The 26,411-nt window shown below is 45.0% G+C and overlaps 1 protein-coding gene across 4 annotated transcripts in view; it reads left to right on the top strand.

The window, feature by feature from the left end:
- The window catches only part of WDR7 (WD repeat domain 7), a 353,105-nt gene extending 334,035 nt beyond the window's left edge, over nucleotides 1-19,070 (top strand). For all 4 annotated transcript variants that reach the window (XM_072822456.1, XM_072822427.1, XM_072822446.1 and 1 more), the window contains 2 exons: nucleotides 10,609-10,713; nucleotides 16,328-19,070. In XM_072822456.1, coding sequence (XP_072678557.1) covers nucleotides 10,609-10,713; nucleotides 16,328-16,531 — 309 coding nt within the window. In that variant the 3' untranslated portion in view covers nucleotides 16,532-19,070. The remainder of the gene's footprint in view (nucleotides 1-10,608; nucleotides 10,714-16,327) is intronic.
- The last annotated feature ends 7,341 nt before the right edge of the window (nucleotides 19,071-26,411 follow it).

The raw sequence follows: 26,411 nt of genomic DNA, 5'->3' as shown, positions 1-26,411 counted from the left end.
ATAATTGGAAGTTTGTGATGTCTGGGGTTTTTGGCAAATGTCATTTCAAAGTATGACTATATAAAATTGATCATTTCAGCATGCAGAGAAAGAACATATCAGTTATGTATAGCTTAATTGGAAATTTTATAGTTACTTCATCCTGAAACTATTTGGTCTACTAAAGCAGAAGAGGGGTGGGTGTGTGCATGCGTGCATATGAACATGTGTGAGATGGAAGAAGCGCCTAAATATTAATAAGTGAGAATTATGGAAAATTTATTCTTTGAGTCTGAAAAAGTTCCTCAATTGAATAGAAGGGGGGGTGAAACCCCTAAAACCAGTACATATATTTAACTATAAGACTGTTGTTTTGATGACCATAACATTTTAAGATTGGAAAGCAACTAAAGCTTAAATGTTTATTCTCTATTTGCTTATTCCTTTTTATTTTTTATTTTTTTAGCATTTTTTATTTTTCTATTTCTTAATTAATTTTTTATTGGTGTTCAATTTACCAACATACAGAATAACACCCAGTGCTCATCCCGTCAAGTGCCCCCCTGCTTATTCCTTTTTAAAGTGAATTTTGGGGGTGCCTGCGTGGTTTAGTTGGCTAAGCGTCTGCCTTCAGCTCAGGTCATGATCCTGGGGTCCTGGGATGGAGCCTCACATCAGGCTCCCTGCTCCAGGGGGGGCTGCTTCTCCCTCTGTCTCCCTCTGCCCCTCATCCCTGCTTATGCTCACACATTCTCTCTCTCTCTCTCTCTCTTTCTCTCTCTCGCTGTCTCATAAATAAAAAATCTTAAAAAATAGAAGTCAAGTTTGGTCATTTATTTATTTTTAAAGATTTTAGTTATTTATTCATGAGACACAGAGAGAGAGACATAGGCAGAGGGAGAAGCAGGCTCCATGCAGGGAGCCCAATGTGGGAACTCAATCCCAGAACTCCAGGATCATGCCCTGGGCTGAAGGCAGGTGCTTAAATTGTTGAGCCACCCAGGGATCCCCAAATTTGGTCATTTATAATTGATATTGGTGAAAATCGAAGCTTCCATATCATAAAAATCTGAAATTATTACTAATGCCTAGATTACAATAGTAAAACCATCTTGAGCATTTATGTTGATTTTTACTGTTCTTGGATAAGGTGTTTGTGTGTGTGTGTGTGTGTGTGTGTGCGCGCGCGTGTGCACACACGCACATGCATGCATGTGCTTGTTGGTGTATAATCCTCCACAAAAGAAATTTCAAAAACTATTGCTTGTGTCATAAGGATTACCAATATGTAGATATTGAAAAGCTCCTTTAATTCATCTATGTCAGTTAGCTTATCCCCAAATGGCTGTTAAGGAGCTTTGAGTCCGTGAAGATGGACAGTATATGCTGCAGCTCTGTTTAGGAATAAAGACACTATATCTTATAATCAGACTTAAGGTAGCTCGCTTTATTACATTTATCCTTAAATCTATTTTCCATTTAGATGTTAAAATGATACCAAATCTACTTGTCTTTCACCCTGAATGTATATTCTTTTCAATTAGATAGTGATAGAAAACTCAATTCGTCGAATAGCTTCAATACCCTTTGGCTGGGAAGCCGCCACTACGGGTTGAGTCTGTATCATAGAGTTGGCATAATGTGAATAACAAGTATTGCCTCAGCCCTCCATCAAGGAAAGAAATTATAGAGATAAACAACCCATTTTCAACCCTCGAATCTCTGTTCAAAATCATTATAAAATTGCCAAAGGGCAGCATCTAGGCTTATGTGCTTACACTGTAGGAGATAGTATGGCCAATAAGAAACACTGGTCTCTCTTATACTAGAGAGTTTAAAGGATATATTTACCACCTACTTTCCTACTGGTCAGTACTTTCAGTTTCTGTGGTTTGTGTCCCAAGTGAGAAAGAGGCCCCTAATTTTATAGTGATTCCTTGGGGCACAGTCGAGCGAATGGGACCCAGGGCCAGGGAGGGAGGCTGCTGATGAGAGAGATGAGACCATCAAATTCTGTGGCCTGCGTGTCCCGGGGGAGCCAGCACAGGCCATCCTCTTCCTTCCCAGCCAGTGAAGAAAGATGGCAGCTTCTAGTCTTTCAGCCTCTGCTTCAGATGTTTAAACTGCTGGGAACTGGGTCAAGGAACGAGTTTCTCTTCACCTACCACTGGTATGGGGGCCAAGGAACGTGCTTCTTCCCACTTGTGTAGGACCACCCGGGTGAATGATGTCCCTTGGGAGACCTGGCCTTTTGCTGCCAGGCAGTGCTGTCAGTCCACAGTCCTCGGAGGGCAGGGGAGATTGCAGCAGTCCAGGGATGTTCCTCCGGACCCCTGGATATGGAAGCCACCTGTCCCCTGGTGTTGGGGACGGTGGGCACTTTCCAGGCAAGGCCTAGCTCCACTGTGGCCCCTGCTCTCAGGCAGCCTGCTGTTACCACCACACAGCCCCCCAAATCTGTGTTGCCAGGCCCAGGAAAGTCATGTCAAAATATTGGTGTATACGGGCACCTGGGTGGCTCAGATCATGATCCCAGGGTCCTGGAATCAAGCCCCACATCGGGGGGGGGGTGGGGGACGGGGGTCCCTGCTCAGCAGGGAGCCTGCTTCTCCCTCTGCCCTTCTCCCTCTGCCCCTTGCCCTCGTTTGTGCGTTCTCTCTCTGTCTCTCTCTCTGTTTCTCTCTCTCTCTCTCCCTCCTTCCCTCCCCCCCCAAACTAAATAGTCTTAAAAAAAAAAAAAAAAGAAATATTGGTGTATAATGTAATGTACCTAATACCAGTTATATGAAAATCAGGTGTATAGATATTGAAGCGTGGCAGCTTATAGTTAGTTCTCTTTTACCTGGTATTCTGTGAGGCAACAGACTGCTGAGCCAGACTGCATGGATTCTAAGCAAAATCGGTTACTCCACTTCTCTGTACCTCAGTTTCTTCATTCTTAAGGTGGGAGATAATGTAGTGTTCTTATAGGGTTAATCTGTAAGGACAAAGAAGTTTATATAAAAGTATGGGACATGTGCTGTGAACGTTTCTCCTTATGCTTTTTGGATCCCCTGCAGTGCCTAGCACAGCAGTGCACACGTATGTACCTTTTGGTGCACAATTTTAGAATCTGTTTGAAGGATGACAAAAGCTGCTTTGCAGTTGGCCTTTGATAAATCCAACTTTTTTTTGTTTTAAATTAAGGTATCAAGTTGTAGAAATCATTCTTATCAGTGATCACAGTCATAAGCTAGAAGCTGTGTTCTCTAAGCACCAAAGAGATAGTTTTAAGTGTCAAGACATTTGTAGAGAGCAAATAACAGCATAGGCTCATTGGACAATAATTGAGTGGGAATACATTTTTAAATGAAAATAAAGAGCCAGAAAAAGAAGAAAGAAAGAAAATAAAGAGCCAGAAGCAAAAATTAGGACAAATGACTTTTGGAAAGCGGAGAGGAAAAGGATTGAAAACAGGGACTGGCAATATGTGGTCTTGTCAGAGGAACCCCCTCACGGCATATGGCCCAAGCCAGGGCCACCCACTGGGCGCAGGTGTCCCCACCTCGCTTTCCTAGGGATGACTGGGGGTACTCTGCATGGCAGCCATCTGCACGCCAGCAACTTTACCAAAGCTTTCACCAGCCACAGTTGCAGTGCTCTGGTAAAATAAGCCCAGTGTGGGTCTTCCTGCATGGTGTCCTGAGAAACTACGAAGACACCCAGTTGCTAGTGCCAGCTCAGTCAGTTTGAACTTCCACATTTTCAGACGTGGTTAAATAAGGTGGCTTTCAGGTACCATCCAACTCTAAGATGGCATGATCGGGAAAGCTTGGAGAGAGTTTAAGGAAAAGCCACAGATGTGATTAAAAAGTTGGAAAATAAGACTTGAAATATTCTAGTCACTGAGATTTTTTTTTTTAATCCTGAAAATACAAAATAAGTTTTCAAAAAAGTGGGGGGGGGGGGCGCAAGTTGCGCTAACAGTCCTCCAGTCTATAAAAGGTTATGGTGCTGATAGGTGACTGGGTGCTCCCCATCTCTGCTGAGGCTAGAGCAAGAGGAAGCAGGCTTACACCGTAGCATTTTGGATTTAGATTTGATACAAGGAAAAATTTCCCGACAACATACACTGTTTAACACAGAAAAGGGTTCTCAGGAGAGGTTTTAGAATCCTCTCTAGAGATATTGAAAACAGAATAGATTTTCATCCATCTGGCCTGCTTTAAGGAGCCCTGTTCACGTACAGAAGAGAATAGGTGACCTTTCAGCATTCTCAGCAATGTCATATGGCCTTAAGGGCCCACGTGCTAAAAGGCTGGAAAAGACTTAGTTCGTAGCAGTAATTACATTTTACTTGGGTCTTCTAATCGCCCATAAGTGAAACTTTTTTTTTTTTTAATACCATTATCTGCCTAAATTATTGTTTTTTGAGCAGTTGAACCTTGAATATATAATAAAAGTTTCACAAATCGGTTGCTTCAAAGAAAAGAAAGGAGGCGGGTTTTTTTCCTGGAATGTAATTAATTCTTAACTTTTCAACTCTTTTGAAACGGCTCTTTTTTGATGAGTCTCTGCATCGCCTGACAAACAGAGCTGTCAGAGCGATGTCTTTGTCGTGTCTCTGCCCTGAGCGGTTGCCTCCCTGCCAGCCAGCCATGAAATCAGTGGCCTCGCTCCTGGGATGTCAGGAAGGCATGCCCGTCAGCCTGGCTCCCTGTCCTCATCGGCCCTTCTCTGACTTTGGCACGATCTGTGAGAGATGTCGAATGTATGGTTGGTGCCCGAGGGGCAGAGGTGAGCATGTCCTCAACCTCCCATGGCGTTGCCTGTTATCTTTGAGAGGAACCAGCACTAGGAAAGGTCGGTCTTGGTAGGCGTTTGGTATTAGTCTCCTTTTCTCCTCCGGGCTCATCCAACTACCTAGGCACTCGCTTCCCGGATTATCTGGCCCACCTCCAACCTGTGTGCTGTCTCTGTAGGCGCCCTTCATTCAGGCTCTCCTTGAACTGAGGACACCGGCCATGCTTGTGCTTCATGAAGGCATGTTTATCCCCTTTGTGGTCTCCATCAGAACACATTCTAGAGAACAGAGCTCAGCCAATAGCTTCATTGTATTTCTAGAAATGTCAGAGACCATGTGCAGCCAAGTGGGGACATATCTGCAGCTCAGCAGACCTTTCAAGCACCCCCAAATCACAGCTGCCTGTCTGAATCCTAAGCTAGCCATGCTGCTTCCTGAGAAGGCCTACGGTCGACATGGCCTTCTTCTCTCTCAGCCCCTGTACACCTCGGGTGAGGCCAGGGCAGTGCAGTCCAAGCTCTTTTTATTTCCCAGGTTGTTTTAGCACGTGTCCTATAAAATACAAGGCCCATGGTTTATAAACCTTCCCCTTGGGATGGTGCGCAGGATGGTAAAACCTTACCTACTTGAGTACTTGAGTAAGGTACTTTTCTTCATAATTTCTGTCAAAAGTGGTAAAGTATTTTGTTTGGTTGGGGTTTTTTTCCTCCCCTTTCAAGAAGTAGTGAGACCTACAAGTAAATATAAAATGTTCTCTTTGATCTCATTCAGTCTTATAAAGTAGGTGTAATAGAGTCCAACGATTTGGTTTCAGTTCTCAGACTTGTCATTTGGAAGGCGAGTATCAAGGGAGAGGCCACGTAAAGAGCCGTTTTAAAGACGATATCCTCAACAGTCCTAGTTTCCAACGGCACCGGCCATATCATTGTTGAAAATCCGTGTACAGAAATTCCTTCTCTGTACAGGAAGGTTAATTTTATTTCTTTGCCAAGCACGTGGAAAGTGCCTGTTAAAAACTGCTTGGCAAGTGCAAGTATTGCTCATTATTAATCCTGCCTTTCAGTTCCTTTTCTTTGGTAAGAAAAACAGGAAGGGATGTTTAACAGTTCAACACTCTGTCTTCTGCGAAGGGTAATTGCTTGATTCTTTTTATTGTTCATAGCACTTCTTGAATTAGAATAATTTCTTTATATTCCATTTCTGTCTTTCCAAGATAGCAATTACTTTGACGACAACTGTAACAAGACATGATGCTTACTCGCATATAAATATCAGACCACACCTTCTTTTATTTTGAAACCTGTTGTCCTGGGAACTGTTCTTTACAGTTCAGCATTTCAGATGCCAGCCATGGGGTTCGCCCATCCAGAGCGCTTACAGGTTCGCTGTGATCCGCGCACAGCTGCATCTCTAATGCCGAAGCGAGGTTAAAGTCTGTTCAGGTGGTGCCTGCACAGATCTGAGAAGTTCAGAGATTCTGAACAAAAGACAATGGCCACATTTCCATTACACTGTGTTCTGAAGCACCTCTTAGGCTGAGATTTTAATGAACTCACCAGATGTAGCAAACCATTGAAAACAGTGAGCTTCCCTGAGCTACCATGAGTGGTACTTGCTTTCTTACAAGACAACAGGTCTCTGAGCGGACGCTGCAGTCAGTGTTCCAGGGTTTTCTCTAGGCCTCTTTAAGATGCCCTGTGGGGTGCCTAGCAGTATCTAAGCATGTGTGCACGTGCACATGTGTGTTCTGATCTTAAGAGTAGTCCCCCTTTGCCCAAAACAGACTTGAAAGAAACTCACAAATGAAGTTCAGTATCTAATGGGAAGTCACAACAAGTGGAAGCAGAACAATGATTGTGAAGTGAGAAAGTACTGACCACTGCACACCTAGAAGGAGCATGCGTTTAGTTCTGGGTCTCCTGGCAGTAAAGCAAGCACATGTTAAGATTATGAAATTATTGTTACATGATAAAGCAACGACATTTATCTGGAAAGGTAAACATAGTATTGCCAGAAAAGTCCAAGATGACATCTAATTCACAGGGTCTACTGTTAAAGGCACTGGATAGCATAATGATGATGTCCTCAGCCGACCCAGAAGTAATCGTCAAGTGGATGTTTTAAATACCCACCCTCTGTAAAAGATGAAGGCGTAATATGAAAATATTTCTTGAAGACTTTTCTGGACCTGCTGGTTTACGGCCAACTCACTGTTGCATTCTTATTGTCGGAAGCACATCCTGGCTGCTGATTAAGGAGGGATACTAATGTGAAAGAGGGCAGGTTTAGCATTCTGTTTTGAGATTTAAGGAGCCCAAACACCAGAATCATCCACTTCTACACAGAGTTGGGCTTCGGGGGGCTTGCAAGAAGGGCCAGCTTTTCTTAGGGGAGCTTTTAGTCTACTGACACTTTTAGATGCACACCAGGACCCCAGAGCATGGAAGAAACTATTTTGGGGTTTTTTTTTTTTTTGGATTTTCTGAGTACAGTTGACATACAATGTTACATTAGTTTTGGGTGTACCACAGTGATTCCACAAATTTATGCATATGCTGTACTCCCCACAAGTGAGTACCTGTCACCATACAACACTATTTTAACATCATTGACTGTACTTCTTATGCTATGCCTTTTATTCCCATGACATATTCAGTAACTGGAAGCTTAGATGTCCCATTCCCTTTTACCCATTTTACCCATTCCCTCCTCCCTTCAGGCCTCCCCGCCCCTCTGTCTTCTGGCATCAGTTTGTTCTCCGTGTTTATAGGTCTGATTCTGCTTTTTCATTGTTCATATATTTTTTAGATTCCGCATATAAGTGAAATCATATGATATTTGTCTTTTTCAGTCTAACTTAATTCATTTAGCATATGCCCTCTAGGTCTGTCCATGTTGTCACAGGTGACATGTTCTCATCTTTTTTTTTATGGCTGTGTAATATTTGTGCATTTGCACGCATGCACGTGCATGTACACCACATCTTATCCATTCATTTACTGAAGGACTTAGGTTGCTTCCATATCTTGGCTATTGTAAATAATGCTACAGTAAACATAGGGGTGCATATATCTTTTCAAATTAGTATTTTCATTTTCTTTGGGTAAATGCTCAGTAGTAGAATTACTGGGTCATATGGTATTTCTGTTTTTAATTTTTTGAGGAGCCACCATTCTGTTTTCCACAATGGCTACACCAATTTGTATTCCTACCAACACTGTAGTGAGGGTTCCTTTTTCTCCACATCCTCACTAACACTTTTTATTTCCTGCAGAAGAAAATATTTTGAATCAAGTATTATTAATGGAAGGGTTGCATTAAATGCCAGGAGAGACCAGCAGAAAATAAGGGAGCCAGGCAGCGGGTGTTAGTTGCGCAGGCCCCCTCGTGTGTGGGAAATTGGAGGGCAAGTGTCCAGCCCAAAGGGGCCGCCTCTGCTCATCCCTGGCTGTTGTGGCCATGTACAAACAAAGGTCCAGGATTGCCCAGAGCTTCCAGTCTTTCAGGAGAGGCAAGAAATCTTAATTTTACGTGATATCTGACGAATTAGAGTATGGACCCAGAAAACATTTTTTAAAACATTTTTCAGGCCAAACCAAACACATCTACAATCTGGTTTCAGCTTATGGGTCTTCAGTTTGCAACCTCTGTTTTAAAGCAAGGCCTTACCAATCAACTGTCTTAACCATTACATAGCTTTAAATTGGCCCCATAAGCTTTCAGACTTTTAGCAGAAATGAATCTTGATTTTAAAAAACAATTAAAGATACTTTCCAATGAGCTCATTAAATTGACCTAATAAGTGGGAATTGTCAGTTTTCCCCTTTTAATTGGTTAAGCTCTTTACCCTCATCCACAATATTTTCCCTTTAGTGTGGTTGGCCGAATAATTATTCTCCACACTCACCCTGTTGCTTGATTTAGCACATTAGTGCCTAGCACCATGGATAGTTACCATATCTGTTTAATGACAGGTTTAATGAAATCTGTTTTTAGACTACCTAGTATGCTTGCTGACACTGATTCTGGGATATGTGATTAGGGCATTTTTTTCCCCTTAAATTGTATACTCAAGTAATCGAATTTTGTGATTGTTTACATTTGATCATTTTTTCCCAGTTTTATTGAGATACAGTTGACATATTATATATGTTTAAGGTATACATGTGATGGTTTGATAAACTTATATATTAAAAAATGATTACCACCATAGCATTAGCTATCACTTCTATCTTGTCACATAATTACATTTCTTTTTTGTTGCTGAGAACATTTAAGATCTACTCTCTTAGCACCTTTCAAATATATATATATCTGGCCATCTTTAAGAAAGGAGGAGAAATACAAGCATTAATATTACTTATTGGGTTCTTATGTGCCATCATGCAGAGTGCTACATATATATATATAGTAGCTCATTTAATCTTCACAAAGCTCTTTGAGGCAGGTATTATCAATATCCCCCTCCTCATCATTCCTGCGTTCTAGACATGGGTGCTCTGAGGTTAAATAACTCCCATCATTTGCCCTCGGTCCTTCAGCAAATAGTAGAGCCCAAATGCAAGCCAGGCAGCCTGACTCAGAGCAGTGTTCTCTGCCAGCCCAAGGCCTCGTGTTTTTACCAGTATAACATGTTTTCTCTGAGTGTGGAAAAGTAGGCATTGTTTTGGATCTCACAGTGCCCTGAGAGTCTAATGACAGAAAAGAACAAAATCCAAAGAGCACTGAGAAAACAGGCTGTATACCCATCCCTCTCTCCTCCGTCTCTACCTCATTTTAATCACTCAGCTCTGAATCATGAGAATATTCTTCCTGAAATTTACGGTGTGTATGGGGCTGAGTCACATAATGAGCCTGATGTTCCCACCAAGACTCAAGGTTCACAACTGTTCATCAAAAAATAGCAGATGGAAATGAACCTTCCTAGTGTCCTAGTCTAAGAGAACGTATTTCTCCACTCCTTCCAGACAAAGGAAGGAGACCAACCCATAACTTATAAGCACCCTGCATGTTGGCTAATGTGATAGAGGTATGATCTTAAATAGTTGAGTAAAAGGATATTAATACAGTATTATGCTAATTTGCTTAGTGTGCCAGTATTTTTGAGAACTTAATATGATTAAACTGGAGTATAATTTTTTATTAGTAAAGACCTTTTATCATAGACCTAGTCTAAAATACAACTCCCTTTTTTCAATTCATGGTTAAATCAATGATAGCTATTTGGCAAAAGTCCAAAATTATCCCCGTTAACTTGTTTTTAATAGTATTTGATTTATATGTGCTCAAGCCTCCAGCAGGTACCCTTATGTGTTTACTAATTGCAGCCATATGCATTTAAACACAGTGTTATTGGTTGGAAATGAAGCATAAAACATGAAAAATGTATAATTATTAAGGGCTGAAATTATAGTTTTTAACTCTTTCCAGAACAGGGATGTTATGATACAGCTTTGTTTTTCATTTCAGATGAGTGAGGCTCCTACATAGACTTGGTGATCACTTGCTTACCTTCCTTATTAATTGTAAAGTTCTTCCTTCTAATGGAAATAAATGAATTAACACATTGGTTTACCCAGTAATCTATGCTTTTCCCTTTGGACTCATGCTGTTCTCCCAACTCAGATACAGGTAGATTCTTCAGAACAAGATTAAATAAAGCCCTTGGCTATATCATTGAGAGAACTTCGGTTGCTTTTCCCCTCTTTCTAATCTGATTTTATAAGTAAAGAAGATAAGGGTTGCTAATCTCCATGGCATAACTTGTTCAGCACTGAATGCATTAGCATGTGTGTGTGTAATAGTTCTGTGGCATGCAGACCATTAATGACTGAATTTTATTTTAGACAATCCATGGACACAAGGGACCAATCACTGCAGTGGCCTTTGCTCCTGATGGACGATACCTTGCCACCTACTCAAATACGGACAGCCACATTTCTTTCTGGCAGGTAAGCGTTGATGCTACAGGGTCTTGAAGTATGCTGCATGATTTGCTGTTGCTGGAAAGACTTCCTGTTATGCCTGCCCACCAGCCCTTCCTCCTGCCCTCCTCTCTCCTTTCAACAAATATCAGGTATTTATTATGATTGATTGTGTGCCACATGCTAGCATGCAGGGTGCACTGAGAATATTTAGCCATCTGGAGAGAGTGGGGTCTGCTCTCCCCGCGCTTGCAGTCTGAGGGAGACACGTGTAAATAAGCAAGCAATCATGATACAGAAGGGGAGCCTGAGAATAAGGTGGTGGGGCTGATTCACAAGAGGAAGTGACGTCTGAACTGAGACAGGGTAATGCTGAGGAAGGGCCAGATGGTAAGGGTAGGGCCGAGCGGGTGTGTAGGGAAAGGGAGCAGCCTTTCAGTGGTAAGCAAGGGCACAGCATGCCTCAGGGCCTGGCCAGGGAGGCACTGCCGAAGGCTGCAGGCGACCCCAGCACGGCAGAGGGCACAGGGAAAAGGCAGCCACATATCACCCTCAGATCCCCTTTTATATTATCTCACTTCTGTTTGCATTCTGAATTCCCCATATAATGCTTTTCCTTCCCAAACTATCAAAACCTTTTCAAAAACCCGAGTATCATTGAATGGCAGTTCATGACAATGCCTGTATTTAATTCTAATTAAAATGCATATTATCTTTGAGCGCCTAATTTTTACAATAGAACTTGTTGTATCCTCAGTGATTAATCTCCATCCCATCTTTTTCATTCTCTTCCTCCTGATAATTATTAAAAAATATTAAACATGATCAACTCCCTCCCTCATGAAAAGCCAATTTAAAATTAGGTTGTTACCTTTACTTTCCTAGAATGCAAGTATGTTTTATGAGATTCAGTTTATTGCCTTGAAAGCTTAAAAAAAAAAGAATGAAAATTTAAATAAGACTTCAGCACAACTTGATGATGGTTTTAAAAAAAAATCAATAGCTAATAAAATGTAAAACAGATACAATAAATTGCTTAATTAACAACATGCTATTAAAGCATGACAACTTCCAAATCTGTCACAGACTTTTCCTGCCCTTCCTCTAATTTAGTTTTCCAGTTTATTTTCTCATTATCTTTTCTCCCAGAATATATCTCTGAGCATCTTAATTGGCTTATATTAAACTCTCTTCTTTGGAAGTCTCACCAGTGCCCGTTTCCACAGCAGGCCACCGGGGGCCTGAGGTTTGCACTCACCCCCAACAGTCCCACCACCAGCCCGTTAGGGGTCCACAAAGCAGACCCTCGCAACAGCGCTGCTCTAAAGGGTTTTCCCGCCAACTAGTGTTTCTACACAGTGGCCTCTCTGCACGAAATGTACTCTGATACAGATTTTTGCTGTTTCCTGTGCTCTTGGAATCCCAGAGAAGTGTTTATATAAAGCTCCACGTTCATTTGGTACTCATTGGGCGTTGAAGAGCCAGATGCTGGCCTCTGCCTTCAGGATCCCAAGTCAGCAACCACAGTCCCTGCTTCAAGAGCTTGGCTTGGTCCATGCTTCCTTCTGTGGAATAAGCAAAAACAAATCTTTTTGGTTTTTTGTCCAATTTGACTTTCTCAGAAAATTTGTTTTATAAAGGAATGCCTCCTAATATGAAACTGTTTCCAGTAGTTTCCTGATGTTTTCTGTGATAAAGCTTTTTCCCCTTACCTCGGTGTTCAGGGTACTGTTTCGATATATTCATCCCTTCCTTGAATTTTTTTTTTTCTATCTTTATCAGAGTTCCTGCACAGCACATTGAGGGAATTACGGTTAGCATCCTTTCTTACCTCAGAGCTCAAGATCGTTCATTAGATAGATGGTAGCTTTTCGAGATACTTCTCATCTTCCAGTTCCCCTCTTCAGGCTCCTGCTGCTGCATCTGGGCTTTGCCAAGCACACTTGAACCTGTGCACCTGTACGTGTGTCCGTGCACACTGGAGCCACAGCAGGCTTCCTTGGCGCACACACTCTCCGCTCCCAGGGCACCTCGTGCCATCCGCACTTGTGGGTGGGCAGTGCACAGAGCACAGGGGCAGCCCAGACGACACCAAGTCTTTTTGCCCCCAAACCCAATGTCAGGATGTAAAACACAGCCCATTTCTTAAATTGTACCCTGTTAGGTGTTGAAATTTAAGTGGAAGGCACAGTAGCATTTCAGCTTCATCAAGAAAATACAATACAACCTCTTCCAGAGGTTGGGGGTGGGAGGTTGATTTGAATTAAAGAGAGTCCAGAAAGCAATGCTGGATCTCCTGCTGCTCTCTCAAAATGGGCTTTGCTGATTTATTTAGATACATATTGTTTTGTTCTAATGATGTATGATAATACTTTTATATTATTCCAGTAAATGTACTGTAATATATTTTGAAAACTTAATGAAGTCTTATTAATACAGGACCTTACAAAAGCTATGAGCTATTAAAATCTTTGCTGAGAAATGAGTGTTAATGAGAAATATTGGTTGGATAATTACTCAAGTGAGACTTAGTAAAAGGCTTGTGTGCAGCATTACTTACACTGAGAATTGCATTAAAACACTTCCTGTTTTGATGAATTACATCTGTATGTGTTTCTGTGTGTTCAGAAAATAATCTTCACAGAACTGATTTTGTGAAGCATTATTTTTAAAGGGAAGGGAAAAACCAAAGTTGCCTTTTAGTTATTTACAAATTCAGCTATGGAATGACATCACCCAGCAATCTTCCAAGCCCTTTGATCCTCTGACAACATATTCCTATTAGTTGAATATTTCACATCAGAGTATCATGCCATTGGTATTTGAACGAGGGGAGTTGAGCAACGAAATCAAATACAGCCATGATTCTTTCATCTAAATTTTACCCACTACCGTCCGACTAGTGAGTATCCTTCCTCAGAAATGCTGAAAGTAAATTAGATGGACACTGGTATCGCTTATGGCTGTGTATTCCATCACGAAGTAGAATCCTATTCAGCCCTTTAGAAAGGATACTGTAAATCTGTGGCCATTAACATGAAAAGATGGTTCTCAACATTTTGTCGAATGAAAAAGGCAGATTGTAAAACTGCCTTCTAATATGAGCCTGTTTTATGTAAAAACCCTTAAACTCGCTTCTCCTTATACAGACCTATACTTGGAGGTCTGGGAAGAAGTTCACCAAAATGTTAGTGATTGTCCTTGGGAAGTAAGATTTCAGGGGACTTTTGCTCTTCCTTTTATACTTCTCTTTATTATTTAAATGTTCCATAATGAGTATTATCTTTGTTATCAAGAAAAAAATGTAAGGTTACCAAATACTCAAACTCCAGGTAGCTCGTACTCATTCAAAGCTCAGACTGCCCTTTCACGTTGTTTGTAAGTCGGTCACTGGTCAAGAAAACATGAATATCGAGTAACAGCACGGTTTGTAGTTTCGGTGAGTGTTCTTTGGCTGAGCTTTTTGGGAAAAGGAATACTCACCCTTACTATGTCAGATTATCTCTAAACTGAAGAGGTCACGGGGAAAGCATGGTCTGAGGAGCATCACGTTATTGTCACCTGAGGGTCTTCATCGTTTCAGCTGTACGCAAGTGTAGCAGTGCAGTCCCGCCTAGAACCTCACTAGCCCTGTTCTGAGGCGGAGAGGCTGTACAACCCTTCCAGGGGTATTTATCAGATCATCAAATGTTGTATCAATCATTCATGAGCTGGCTCAGCTTATATGGAGAACCCAAACGGAATGATGGGCTTCTTGGTATCGTTTTTCCATCTGTAGCATTCCAGTAACGTACTCTCTCCCTGTCTCCCCTTGGCCCTCACCCCATGTCTTTTATGTGGCTAAATTTTGCAGGAAATAATTAAAAATAAGGAAGTGGCTGAGCATGTTGGATACCCTTAGCACTTGGAGCCACCAGCAGAACTCAGGCTTCATACATATTTTCATAGAAAATCCATAAAGAATGAAAAACACTTTGTAGTTATTTATCAACTGAGAAATGAGTTGTTGTTGTTGTTGTTTTTTTTAAAGCACAGTATGCCTATTGGTGCCAGTTAATTTTAACCACCAATTTTCTGGATCATTTGGATCTGTTCTGTTAGAGAACTAAATTATTATGTACTGTTACTTTTTGTTCAAGTGAGAACTATCAAATCAAGCTCACCACCACTATTTATATTTAAGCTATTTGGGAACCTTCAGAAAGCAACAAGACATTGATTTTTGTCTTTTATGGCGTTTTTGGAAAAAGGGGAGAAAGAAGCAGGGAAAGAAGTTTTTGGAGGATGACAGTAAAGTACTGTCTAGTTTTAAATGTTAACTTTAACAGAAAGAGTTAATGATAACCATACATTTGGTTTTAAAATGTGACCTCGTACACTAGTGATTTTTTTTCACCTCTGTGTTGTGTTCGGCACTATTATTAATGCAGGAAAATCAGTAACATTAGTCATCTTAAAAGGGTTATTACTCAAGATGATTTAAATTGTGAAAATGTCAGTGGAGCCTGCACGCATCCTGCTAGAGATGCCATGATTTACGCCCTCTGACACCATCGTGCTGCTGAGAAGGGCCAGAAAAAAGAATGGCTTATATTTTGCACTGATCCAAATGCAGAGCATGATACCAGCAATAACACATCTTACAGGATTTGCCAAGGTTTTATGTGTCAACCATTTGTATACATTGAATCATAATCTGCATGCTTTACGCAAAACCCTAGAGTCATATGAATTTAGATGGGGGCTATACTGAAGAAGAGAATTGGAAATGAAAATTAGCGTAAAGAAAAATAGTATTTCTGAGACCTCTTTTCTGATTTTCAGTATGTTTTCCATGTGATTTGCAATAGCACAAAAGGTATCTATTGAAACACATTGTTGAGTAACATTTAGAATCTGCAGGATTCTTCCGACCCCGTTGCTCAGGTAACAGTTCACTGAGATAACTGCCCTGCACTTGGTGTGTAGCCCTTGGGCCGAATGCATGGTCGTTCACCAGCCATAGTTTCCACGTTATTTTTCACTACCGTGAATGGATTAAGAGAACTTAAAATTCAAATCAAATCCCGAAAAGCCACCAAAAAAGCAGAAATCAGCTGATAAAAATACACTCCCAGGAAAGCACTCAGGTGCTCTCTGTTCAGCGAGGCAGCAAAACAGCCACAGATAACCGTGCTGAGATGCGGTTGGCTCTGGCTTTCCCCTTCAGAATGAACCAGAGCTTTCCCGAGACTGAATTCTGTAAAAAGCAGGTGAGGCGGGAAGGGGGGAGGTTTGAGCCCCGACCCGGGGCGGACCCCGCGTGGCTTTGCTTCCCTGGGTGGTCGGGAAGGGCCCAGGGGTGTCCCGACGGCGCCCCGATCGCGGGAGCCGGCACGGCCAGACACCGTCCGGCCGAAGGGGCGTTGGCATCTCAGCCCCCTTCCCACAGACGGGTGCCTCCCGCGTGGCAGGGCCTGCCCAGGGTAGGATTCTCCGGATGGGTGCTGCGTCCTTGTAACAGCCCCGAGCGGCCTCCCGCCCCGCCGGGCGCCCCTCCGGGCCGGGCTCGGACTGCTGCCCAGGGGAAGCCCAGGCAGAGCTCGCGGCCGCAGCAGCGTCCTTCCAGTGACACGTGTGCCCCCGTCCCCTGTCCCCGCAGATGAACACCTCGCTGCTGGGGAGCATCGGCATGCTCAACTCGGCGCCGCAGCTGCGCTGCATCAAGACGTACCAGGTGCCGCCCGTGCAGCCCGCCTCGCCCGGCTCCCACGGCGCGCTCCGGCTGGCCCGGCTCATCTGGACCTCCAACCGCAACGTCATCCTCATGGCCCACGACGGGCGGGAGCATCGCTTCATGGTCTGACGCGGCCGCCTGCCGGGTTGCTCTGTCCTTCCCCGCGCGGATCGTTCCTCAGTGCCCGCCCGCGTCACCCGGGGTGCGGCCGAGGCCCTGTCACCCCTGCATGGCTCTCGGGGCACACTCCCGCTCGTGTCCCCTGTCTGACGCCGAGGCCTGCACACGCCGCGCTGCAGGATGGGGCCTGTCCGTGACACTAGGTCATTTTGTTCCCCCGGCCGGGGTGGGGGGGTGTCCGGTCCCTAGGAGCACCCCTGTTGCTTGGTGCACCAGAAGCCTCAAATTCAGTAAACACTGTGATTGCATTCCCAGCCCGGATCAGCATTTTCATAGAGCTACCCCCCCGCCGCCCCCCGAACTGCTGCTTGAACCTGGTGGTGTTGACATTGGGTTTGGAGGTCATGTGGCAGTCCTAATTAGCAAAGTTATTTTCCTTTGGATTTCCTGAAATACATTATTGTTTACCAAAAAGATTCGGTGTTTACATGGTTGGTCCCCACCCCCACCCCCCCCGCCCTATGATTGCTAGGAAACTACTCACTACAATTTCCTAGGGTTTAGCCACTACTGCTTTATTAACACCTAACAGATTTGAGATTAATGAGAAAATAGACCAAAAAAAAAAAAAAAAGTTCCTCCTCACAAGAGAATACAGTTTCCCAGACACCTAGCCTTCTAAAATGCTCATATCCTGCTCAATAGTATATTTAGTAGTTTGAAATAAAAATCATCACTATTTATGATCTAGTTAATGTAATTATCCAGTCAGTATAATCTCTTAAATGGGCTTTTATAATAGAGAACTGAGTTTGGAAGCATAGCATATATACTAAATAAGATTCTATGTCTGTTGCTACAGGTCCTTTTAAAAAAGACCTTATCCCATCCCTCCAGAAACCTCACAGACCTGTAGTCCCCACATGTACGACCTACGTCAGTTATGTAATAGCTACAGTTCAGCCTTCGAACTGATCAATTAAAAACAAAGCATCCCTTTTACACAAGTATCCTAGAAAATTAGTAACTACGGCACAAGCCTTCAGGAGTACGTATAAAACGTGAGGGCTCTCAAGTTATTTGAGCCAACACTGCAAGGAGGGTGTTCATCATACTTCAAAGGAAGCTTTAACTAGGTCGCTTTCTTCTCCTTCTGTCAAATTATGCTGGTTCTTGCTCATGGTGATGGAAAAAAAAATCCATAAAATAACATTTTGTATGAATTGCTCCTCCTAACAAATCTTGATCTGTACATAGTTGGGGATTTGGTGGTTTGGTTAGTCGATTGGTTGGCTAGGCACAATGGTTTATTAAATACCAAAACAAAATGACTTCTTAAATTCAGAGCAAATATGAAGTTTACAGAGGAACCAAAATGATAACGGGAACATTTAATTGGAAAAGCATAGACTGTCAGAGTTCATGTAATATACAAAAAAAAAAAAAAAAAAAAAGGATCACAGTCCAGGAACAAATACATGTGTCATTTTATTGAAACAGATTTTTAAAGAACATGTTAAGAAATTAAGAGCACTGGAACGTCTCTTTCCTGTTGATATGAAGTATGTTATTTGCATTGATGGCGAACCTGTACTGTTTCTTGGTTTTAAGACTTTGAGTGTTCTTTTAAAAGTGAATTTATGCCACATGCATGTACATTGTATTTATAAAGATTATATATGTAGTTTCCAAGGAAGAAACAAAGAACTATACAGTGTAGATGTATTCATTTGGTGAACATGCCCGTTGTGTTCAATATAGGTAAAGAAACTTGCGGTTAACAAAAGACGCGCTTGGTTTTTTCCAGTGGGCTCCCGAGTCTTCTCGATACCCAGCACATGTTTACTTTATGAACTTAAATAGGGATTAATTTATTCTAGACTACAAAGTTGTTTCGGAATGATGATGCAAAAGTATACCTTAGAGAGTTTTTTAAAACAAGATGCATCAGGAAAAAGGTGTGAGACAGTGGCAGGCCACCACAGACACACCGTGGCCCGCACCACGGAGGCCTCGAACAAGCGTGGGGCCCAGGGGCCAGACATCGGGGCAGTGGCCACAGGCCAGCCCATCCCACATGCTGTCATTGGCCAGTAGGATAGCCCTACCATACACATGGGGCGGATGATACCTGAGGGTTAGACGTCTCTAACCGCTAAATGAGCATTTGCCTTCTTGTTACCACAAATCTCCCCTTGGCTCTTTTGACAACTACTGTCCCAGACTTGATCACAGCTTAGACTTCTCAGCACTGAGGTAAACTTTGTATTGTCATCCCAGTGTATGCTTTTAGTGTCTTATTGATTTCGTCGGCACCGTATTTGGACCTATCCTTGTAAACGTAGAGACATATGTGGCTTCCGTGGTGATTTACAAGCAGAAGATGACATGACGTGACACCTGTATGAAAATGTGATGATTGAGCTCGCTGTGTGCAGCGACTGAATTAAAATGTCTGCCTCTCAAGACATTTCCACTTAATAGATTCTATATGTGCTGAATGTCCCTGTGTACATACGTGTGTTAAATAAAACGGAATTGTTCTGAAGATTGTTTTTCTCATTAAAAACATTGTTCACTCTTCGTAAACATTCTCAGTTGAAATCCATATGCTTTCTCCCCCACCTCCCTTCGGTACCAAAGTAAGCCTTCTGTCTGTGCACAATTCCTCATTTCCCCCGAGGAGAGCTAGCTTCAGGAAAGGCAAACTTGTCACAAAGGACAGCGGGACAGAAGACCCGGAAGACGCAGCCCAAGTGTGACCCGACTCCTGCCAGCAACTCAACAGCACCCTCTGTGGTTTGGGCAAGGGAACTGCACGCGTGTCGCTCCATCTCCGCCCAAACTTGCTCCTAAATAGGCTTCGTTGTACCGGATTCCATCCTGTCAGACTTCTTGAGGTGGGTTGGCTGCCCCGGAGTCGGGGGGCGGGGGTGCCGGGCGGAGATCATTAGATTCATTTCATTTAGGACTCAGTTTGGAGCTGAATGTGAATCCCTGAGGTAATGGGTGCCATTGGTTTCCAGGAGAAGCAAGACGAACAAAATAGGTCATCGCTGAGGGCTCATTAAGTGGCGAATGTGCGTCTTTAATTTTCACATAAGAATGTAGAACGGCCTACACCGAGCCAGCCGTCATGTAACTGTGATTTTCTTTCAAAAAAGGGTAAACATTAAAGGAACTGCCGGCCACATCTTCGGCCCTATTCAGAGGCCCAGTGTCCATCCGGGGAATTGCTTTAGCGTCTCCTGGTGACTGCAGTGTGTCCTTATAGGGAGAGTAGGGGCCGTTCCGGTCCTGTATGATTGGTGATCACATAAACTGATCAAATGTGGAAAGGGCATGACATTAATAGGAAGGTAAAGCCAAGCAGTGCTGGGTGAACTTTCACCTTTCACCCCTTCAGCTGACTGACAGAGCTGAGTGTTGGAGAAAATCAATACTTTGGAGCCAGGAGGGAAATATTTCCAACCTCTAACTAGAGAATGTATTTTGACAAGGCCAAGATAATCCAAGCTGCACAGGAGAAAGAGAAAAGAAGACTCATTTTTAAAGCTTGACACTTCAAGGTGTTTTTGTACGATGGTTTAGAGATCGTCAATACATACAAATACCAAAGGTCAAAAAGAAAAGCCAGAAGAATTTCAAAAATTAGATGTTCGGTTCTTTTTGCTGTTTACAAACTAAAAAAAAAAAAAAAGACTGCAGAGAGGTGTGTGCCTGTAATTGTTTAAATGAACCAAGCCCACAATGCGTGTTTGGAGGTTATCATCCCCCTTTAATCAAACCTTACATTTCTGGAGGCAGCACGATAAATAGTGAATGCCTAAAAGGGTGTTTAGACTTTGTGGTTCTGTACATTTCTTTTTTAAGGACGTGAACTGTTTTCTGAGCAGTTACATCGTTTTGTGCTCCCATCCCAGCATCTTGTTTTTCGATTCACGCTGGTCCTGCCAGGAGGCTCCATAAGCCTTAAGGCCCCCTTCATATTTGGTTCATTCATTTGCAGGAGAAGAGAGTTCGGTACCTACCGAACTTGAATTGTCTCTAGTTTCCCGAGTCCCTTTAAGCAAATTACTCATAAAAGTATTGTAATTAGTGCCCCGCTGAGTGAGAGGCTGATGCATCTCTAGGAAGAAGGTAAGCAATTCGCTCCACTCTTACCAGCAAGATTAGATCCATTCATTCTGGGGACAGATTCCTCCGTCAAACGGATATAGATTCTTTTCTTTCCACAGATAAGAAAACGAAGTCAGATGGTGCCCATCCCTTGCAGCCAAGCTCAGGACAAAGGAATCTGGAGTAACTCTAAGTATCTGACCCTGTTTTCTCCCGGACGTGCCCCGTCAGGCGTGCTGTCAACATAGGCTAATTATGTGAGTATTAAGATAACAGTGGAAAAAAAAAATAGAGCCTTAATGTGGATGCCTTCCTTCTCATTAAAAAATTACACTCTACTCTGAGAAGATAGATCTGGCTGGGGATTTCAAATCGTATTTGTTTCAAAAGGAGGACACAAAAAACCAAGAGCCCCTTTGTATTCTTCAGTCTCTCGGAGAAGGACAAGAACCTAACACATGGCCGGTTTGTAGTAGGTATCAAGTAAATATGTACTGCATTTGTTAAATCCGTGAGACGACGCCTATAGAATGCTTGTTAAGAGTGGCACAAAGTACGCATCCAGTGCGTGTGAGCTGAGAGTGTTTAGTAGATGTTTAGAAGGCCTCACTGAACGTGCGTCAACAAGGTCGTGAATTATTTGTGCTCTTTGGAAAACGTTGGATTTTCATTCTGTGTTTTTATCTCTATCTAGACTCCAGTAAGAGGATCCCGGGGTGGCTCAGCGGTTTAGCACCTGCCTTGGGCCCAGGGCGTGATCCTGGAGTCGTGGGATCGGGTCCCGCGTCGGGCTCCCAGCATGGAGCCTGCTTCTCCCTCTGCCTGTGTCTCTGTCTCTCTCTCTCTCTCATGAATAAATAAATAAAATCTTAAAAAAAAAAATAGACTCCAGTAAGAGGTCTGGACATTTACCAAAGGGGAGTCTGTGGTTCTCCCTGGATTCACCACATTGCTGTGTGCGACTGTCTTCTTGTCAAAACTTGTGGACCCTGAGAAATGCCAAAATACATGCCGGCGGATGGGCCCGCTTGATTTACAGCTATTGAAGTTATAACTGATTCTTCCGAAAGAGAGTAGTTCATACTAAATTTAGGACTCACAGTAGCATCAGGGTTGGTTTTGGCTTACTAATATGAGTGACTGTCTTCAAACTATACAAAGTATCATAGAGGAGGTTTCGTGGAATCCCAAAAGCACGGGAAATTGAATGTTGGAGGTTCTATTGCCAACCTCTTCTTGTCTTGACTGGTATCAAAATGACGTAGCGCCTCACTTTACCCAAATGTGAAATGTCTGGCCTAACATTTGACCCACCCAGTGGCACGTAAGGTTTCAGTGAAAATTTTTGAATTTTAATTCAAATAGATAATACGAAGAAACATTTTTATTCAGTTTGCAAGTATCTATTGAACCTTAGTATATGCCCAGCATACGTCCCGTATTCTAGCATCCTGGCTGGTGAGCCAAGGGCCACAACACCGATGGAGTAAGTGCCAAAAACAGGTGGCAGAGAGCAATGAGAACATTGGAAGTGATTCATTCTCCTAGTTAGAGAGGAAGGCCTTGGGCTGAGCCCTGAGGAATAAATACAAATTAATTAGGATGATGAAGGGATGTTTTAAGGTAGGAATTTACAGAAGTCCAAGCTGTTATGTGATCTGATGGATATAAAGTACTTCAAACGTACAACCCGACAGGCACAGGTGGGCAGTGCCCTTCACCTGCAACTGTTACTGCACCTACAGGAAACGAGATTTCTCAGCCAAAGGACATTTGAGAGCTGGAAGGCAAAAATTCTTTAAAAAAAAAAAAAAAGTGTCTGCAAAACCCTAATAAAAGATTTCTCTTTTACTAGTTCTCCAAATCTCATTTTCTGTTAAAAAAAATATATATTTTTTTTGTTTTAAAAATCTACTACCCATGCTCCTTATGGTGTGTGCTGCTCTGCTGGGAGCACGGGGAGGGGAGGCCTGTCGCAGGCGCCCCACACCGGTCCTGGAGCCTTTATCCTCCAGCCTCCAGGGAGCCCTGGGGACTGCCTGCAGTCAGGGAGTCCTTTCTTCCAAGGTCCTGCTCTCCTTCCTGGGGGCGACCACGTCTCCAGATGGGTCCAGGAGGAGCTGCAAAGGCCCAGCCCCCTGGCTCCACTTGAGAACAACTTTGAAGGGCCATCGGGCTCCAGCCCTCCCCTTGGGATGATGGGCTGGAGCCCGGGTCAGCTTCCCACCCCCAGGGGTGGTCCCCAGAAACAGGATCTTGGAAATCCGAGGCGTAGTTTGGGAGCCGGGTCACTCACTGAGCCTTGCCAAGGAGGAAAGTCCCGGGCAGCAGGTGATCATGGAATGCAGCCGTTCAACTTGGCCCGGGGGTGGCCGGACCACTTGCCGACGGGAGTGTGGGCGCCAGTCCACAAGGGAAAAGAGAACTATAAAGGCAGAGGACTTGGGGGGCTGTGCCGGACACGCGGGAGAGGCACAATGAAAAGCCGAGTGGGATTAATCACCAACTAAAGGCTAAGCCTGAAAGCCAGAGAGACCCCTTGGCAGGATCCAAAGGGAGCCTGGCCTCCCAAGGTCTGCTACCCCAAGGGCAGACCCCTAATCGGGATGGTTGGGGCTACCTGGGTCGAGGCACTTGAACAGCCTTGAGTCCTCAGACTCTGGGCAACTGTCCCCAGACCCGCCTAAGCGTCCCGCCCCTCGCTGCTTGGAGCAAGTGCTTCCCCTTTGCTGCGGATGATGCAGGCCTCTCCCTTGACGCCACCACGCGGGACTCTGGCTCCGCTAAGACTGGAAAAGAAGCGAATCCCAAAGGGGCTGCAGGAACTGGGGCAGATTCCGGGGCTGGGCCAAGGGAGAGGGAAGAGAAAGCGAGACCAGAAGAGCCTATTGGCCAGGCTGGAACGGGCGGCCGGGGGATCGGGGACGAGGCACGCGGCTGCGGCCTGGCCGGGGATCGGGGACGAGGCACTCAGGTGCGACCCAGCCAGGGCATTGGGGACGAGGCACTCCGCTGCTCCGCTGTGGCCCGGCCGGGAGTCGGGGACGAGGCATTCAGGTGCGGCCCGGCCGGGGGGAACTGGGGGCTGACCTGAGCCAGGAAGGGAAGCCAGACGGCCGTGGCAGGTGGCGGAGGAGACAACCACAGAGCCCAGTGGGGGAGCGGATGCGTGAGGTCAGAAGCCCCCAGACCAAGAGAGGCCACAGGGCACCTTGTGTCCAGGGCCGAGGGGAGAGGCCGTAACAGCTGCGCCCGGTAACCGGGCAGGGTGCTGGGGACCCAGGGGGGCCGGGAGCCGGAGGGCCTGACCTGGGGGGTCTTCGGTCGGGATCGATGGAGCCTGTCATCCCCCGGGCAGCCAGCAAGGGCTCGACCGACGCCGCAGGACTCGGGAGGCGTAGCAGGAGGCTGGAGGCACCGGCCTGGTTGGCACCTGGAGGGTGCGGGTAGGAGGGGTTCGTGCCCCCGGGCCGGGGAGCGAGGCAGCCAGTCGGGCAAGACTCGCACGGGCTCTTGCGGGGGGCGGGGGCGCTGGGGGAGGAGGGGGCCAGCGTGTGTCAGCGGTGCCCTCGAGGCCAGCGGCGCCGTCACGGCCGTGCTTGTCCCACTGCTCCTTGCTTTATAAGTTCCCTCCAACATCCTGCGAGAGCTGCTCCCAGCGCTGAATCAAAGCAAGTTCATCTTCGGGGGGCACAGGGGACCGTCGTGGATGCCAGGGGCCCGGCTCCGGGGCGCGGGCAGTTGACATCTGTCAATGGCATCCATGTCCAGGAAGCGCCCGGGCCTGAGCCAGCCGCTTTTCTCGTGGCCCCGCTCTCCTCCCAGCAGGCAGCTGCACCCAGTAACGCTCAAGGGGTACAAAGACGCCACCCTCCTGCCTCCACTGGGACATCTCCAAAGGGCCAGGCCAGCTTCCTGATCCCGGGAATTGGCCGAGACCTCTGTTGCCACTGCATTGCGGCCCAGCTTCTCCTTCCGCCCCCTCGAGCCTCCTGCCCCTAGGTGTATCTCCAGAACCTTCTCGGACGTCCATCTCAGGGTCTCCTTCCCAAGAAATGAACCTGCCTATGGCCAACTCTGACTCGGCCACTTTATTAACCCCATACTTCTCTATGGGCCCCCATTTCCTCATATGCAAAATGGGAATAATGATCAGACCGACCTCACGGGCTTGTTAAAAGAAGAGCCAACACACGTAGAGCACTTAGAACGGGGTCGGGCACGAGGTAACTATTCAGTAAATGGTAACGATGCCTCTGTTCTCATCGTCAGGGGTAGGTATGGGATGTCCAGGTCTCCTACCTCATGTCCTGCACACGTCTTGCAGGAGGATCCACTTGTCCTTGTTCTCCTGGGTTTCATTCCTTCCCTCAACCCAGATCAAAGTGCTTGCTTTTAGAAAGTAAGGAGGGAAGGGGAAGGGGGCGGGCATTTCTGACTACTTCGTTTGTGCCACGCACTCTACTAGCCCCGTTCATTATTCTGCTTAATTCTTAATCCTAAAAGCCACGGATTACCTTCCTTTCCCAGATGAAAAAATTGCCGGTCACATGAGATAAATGACCGAGATCACACAGCTAATAAAAGGCGTATTTAGCAGTTGAGTCCCAGACTCTGTCACCAAAGCCCAGGCGTCTCTGCGCTTCCAGTCCCTCGAGGGGCGAGACGAGCAGGCAGCCGTCGGTGGCCACCGGCCACTCCTGAAAGGCAACGTAGTAGATCGCAAAACGGCTTTCGCTCATTGAAGCCACTAAAGCCATTACCTTTCCCCTTTGGAGTTATGGCCACTGTGCCAAATTCGCAAAGGACAGGAATCACGTCGACTCTTGGCTGGGAACAATGGGACAACTCCCACCGTGGAAAGGCTGGGCTGCGATGCGTGAGCTTTATAATGTGCTTCGTTCCACGGAGTGATTGTGTTACAACCGGGTACAAGTGTGTTCTCCCGTGACGTGGGTATATTTGGAGAGTAGACTCGGACTTACGGAAAAGGGTCCTCATTCCCACTGATGACTTCGTAGCACCTGGTGCCACGGTGAATGCTCGGTGATCTGCTCTCTCTCCTTGCCTCCTCGGGGCCACGTCTCTCTGACCTCGGCTCCCCGTTGATTTGCTGGCATTTTTTCTTCCTTAGGATCCTCTTCTCCCGTCAAGCATTTTCTAACAAGCTGAGAGTCACGGACATATATACAACATGCTACACAAACTTCAGGTTATAAGAATGGAACAAAAACTCAAGTTTTTAGGACACGCCTCCTGGGTGACTTGAACTCCCTTCTAGACACCAGAAGTACAAAGCTTAAATACACCGCATGGCCAGCACTCACCAAAGAGGACTCCCTGACAGGACAAGGGGCCATTCCGGCCTCTGTTGCCACAGACTGGGTGTTCATAGCCTAGGCTCTCCTGTCTCTGGTGATCTTGTTCTGGGAAATATTAGAATGTATCAGAATTTTCTAGAGCAAACCAGAACCCACCATCATGCTCACACATCCATGAGCCTCAAGCTTGGCCCTAGAGCACATGCCAGACCCTGACTCCATGACACACAAATCTTTGGTGTCTTTCCTAATAGGGTCCAGATGTGCTTCGCCTGTCCCGTTACTGGTGGAACATCTGCTCCTGTATCATCCGCTTTCTCCCCATGTTTCTCTTTCTGCTTGTTGCTTCCAAACGTTTCAGGGGCCGGGATAGGTGAGGCTTCCAGAAAGCATCGACAAATGATGAACTACAACTCACCATTCAGCCCAGGGCTAGATTTCTTAGCTAA

This window comes from Canis lupus, chromosome 1, assembly GCF_048164855.1.
Source record: "Canis lupus baileyi chromosome 1, mCanLup2.hap1, whole genome shotgun sequence".
NCBI classification, from domain to species: Eukaryota; Metazoa; Chordata; class Mammalia; order Carnivora; family Canidae; genus Canis; species Canis lupus.
This window is presented reverse-complemented; position numbering and strand designations above follow the sequence as displayed.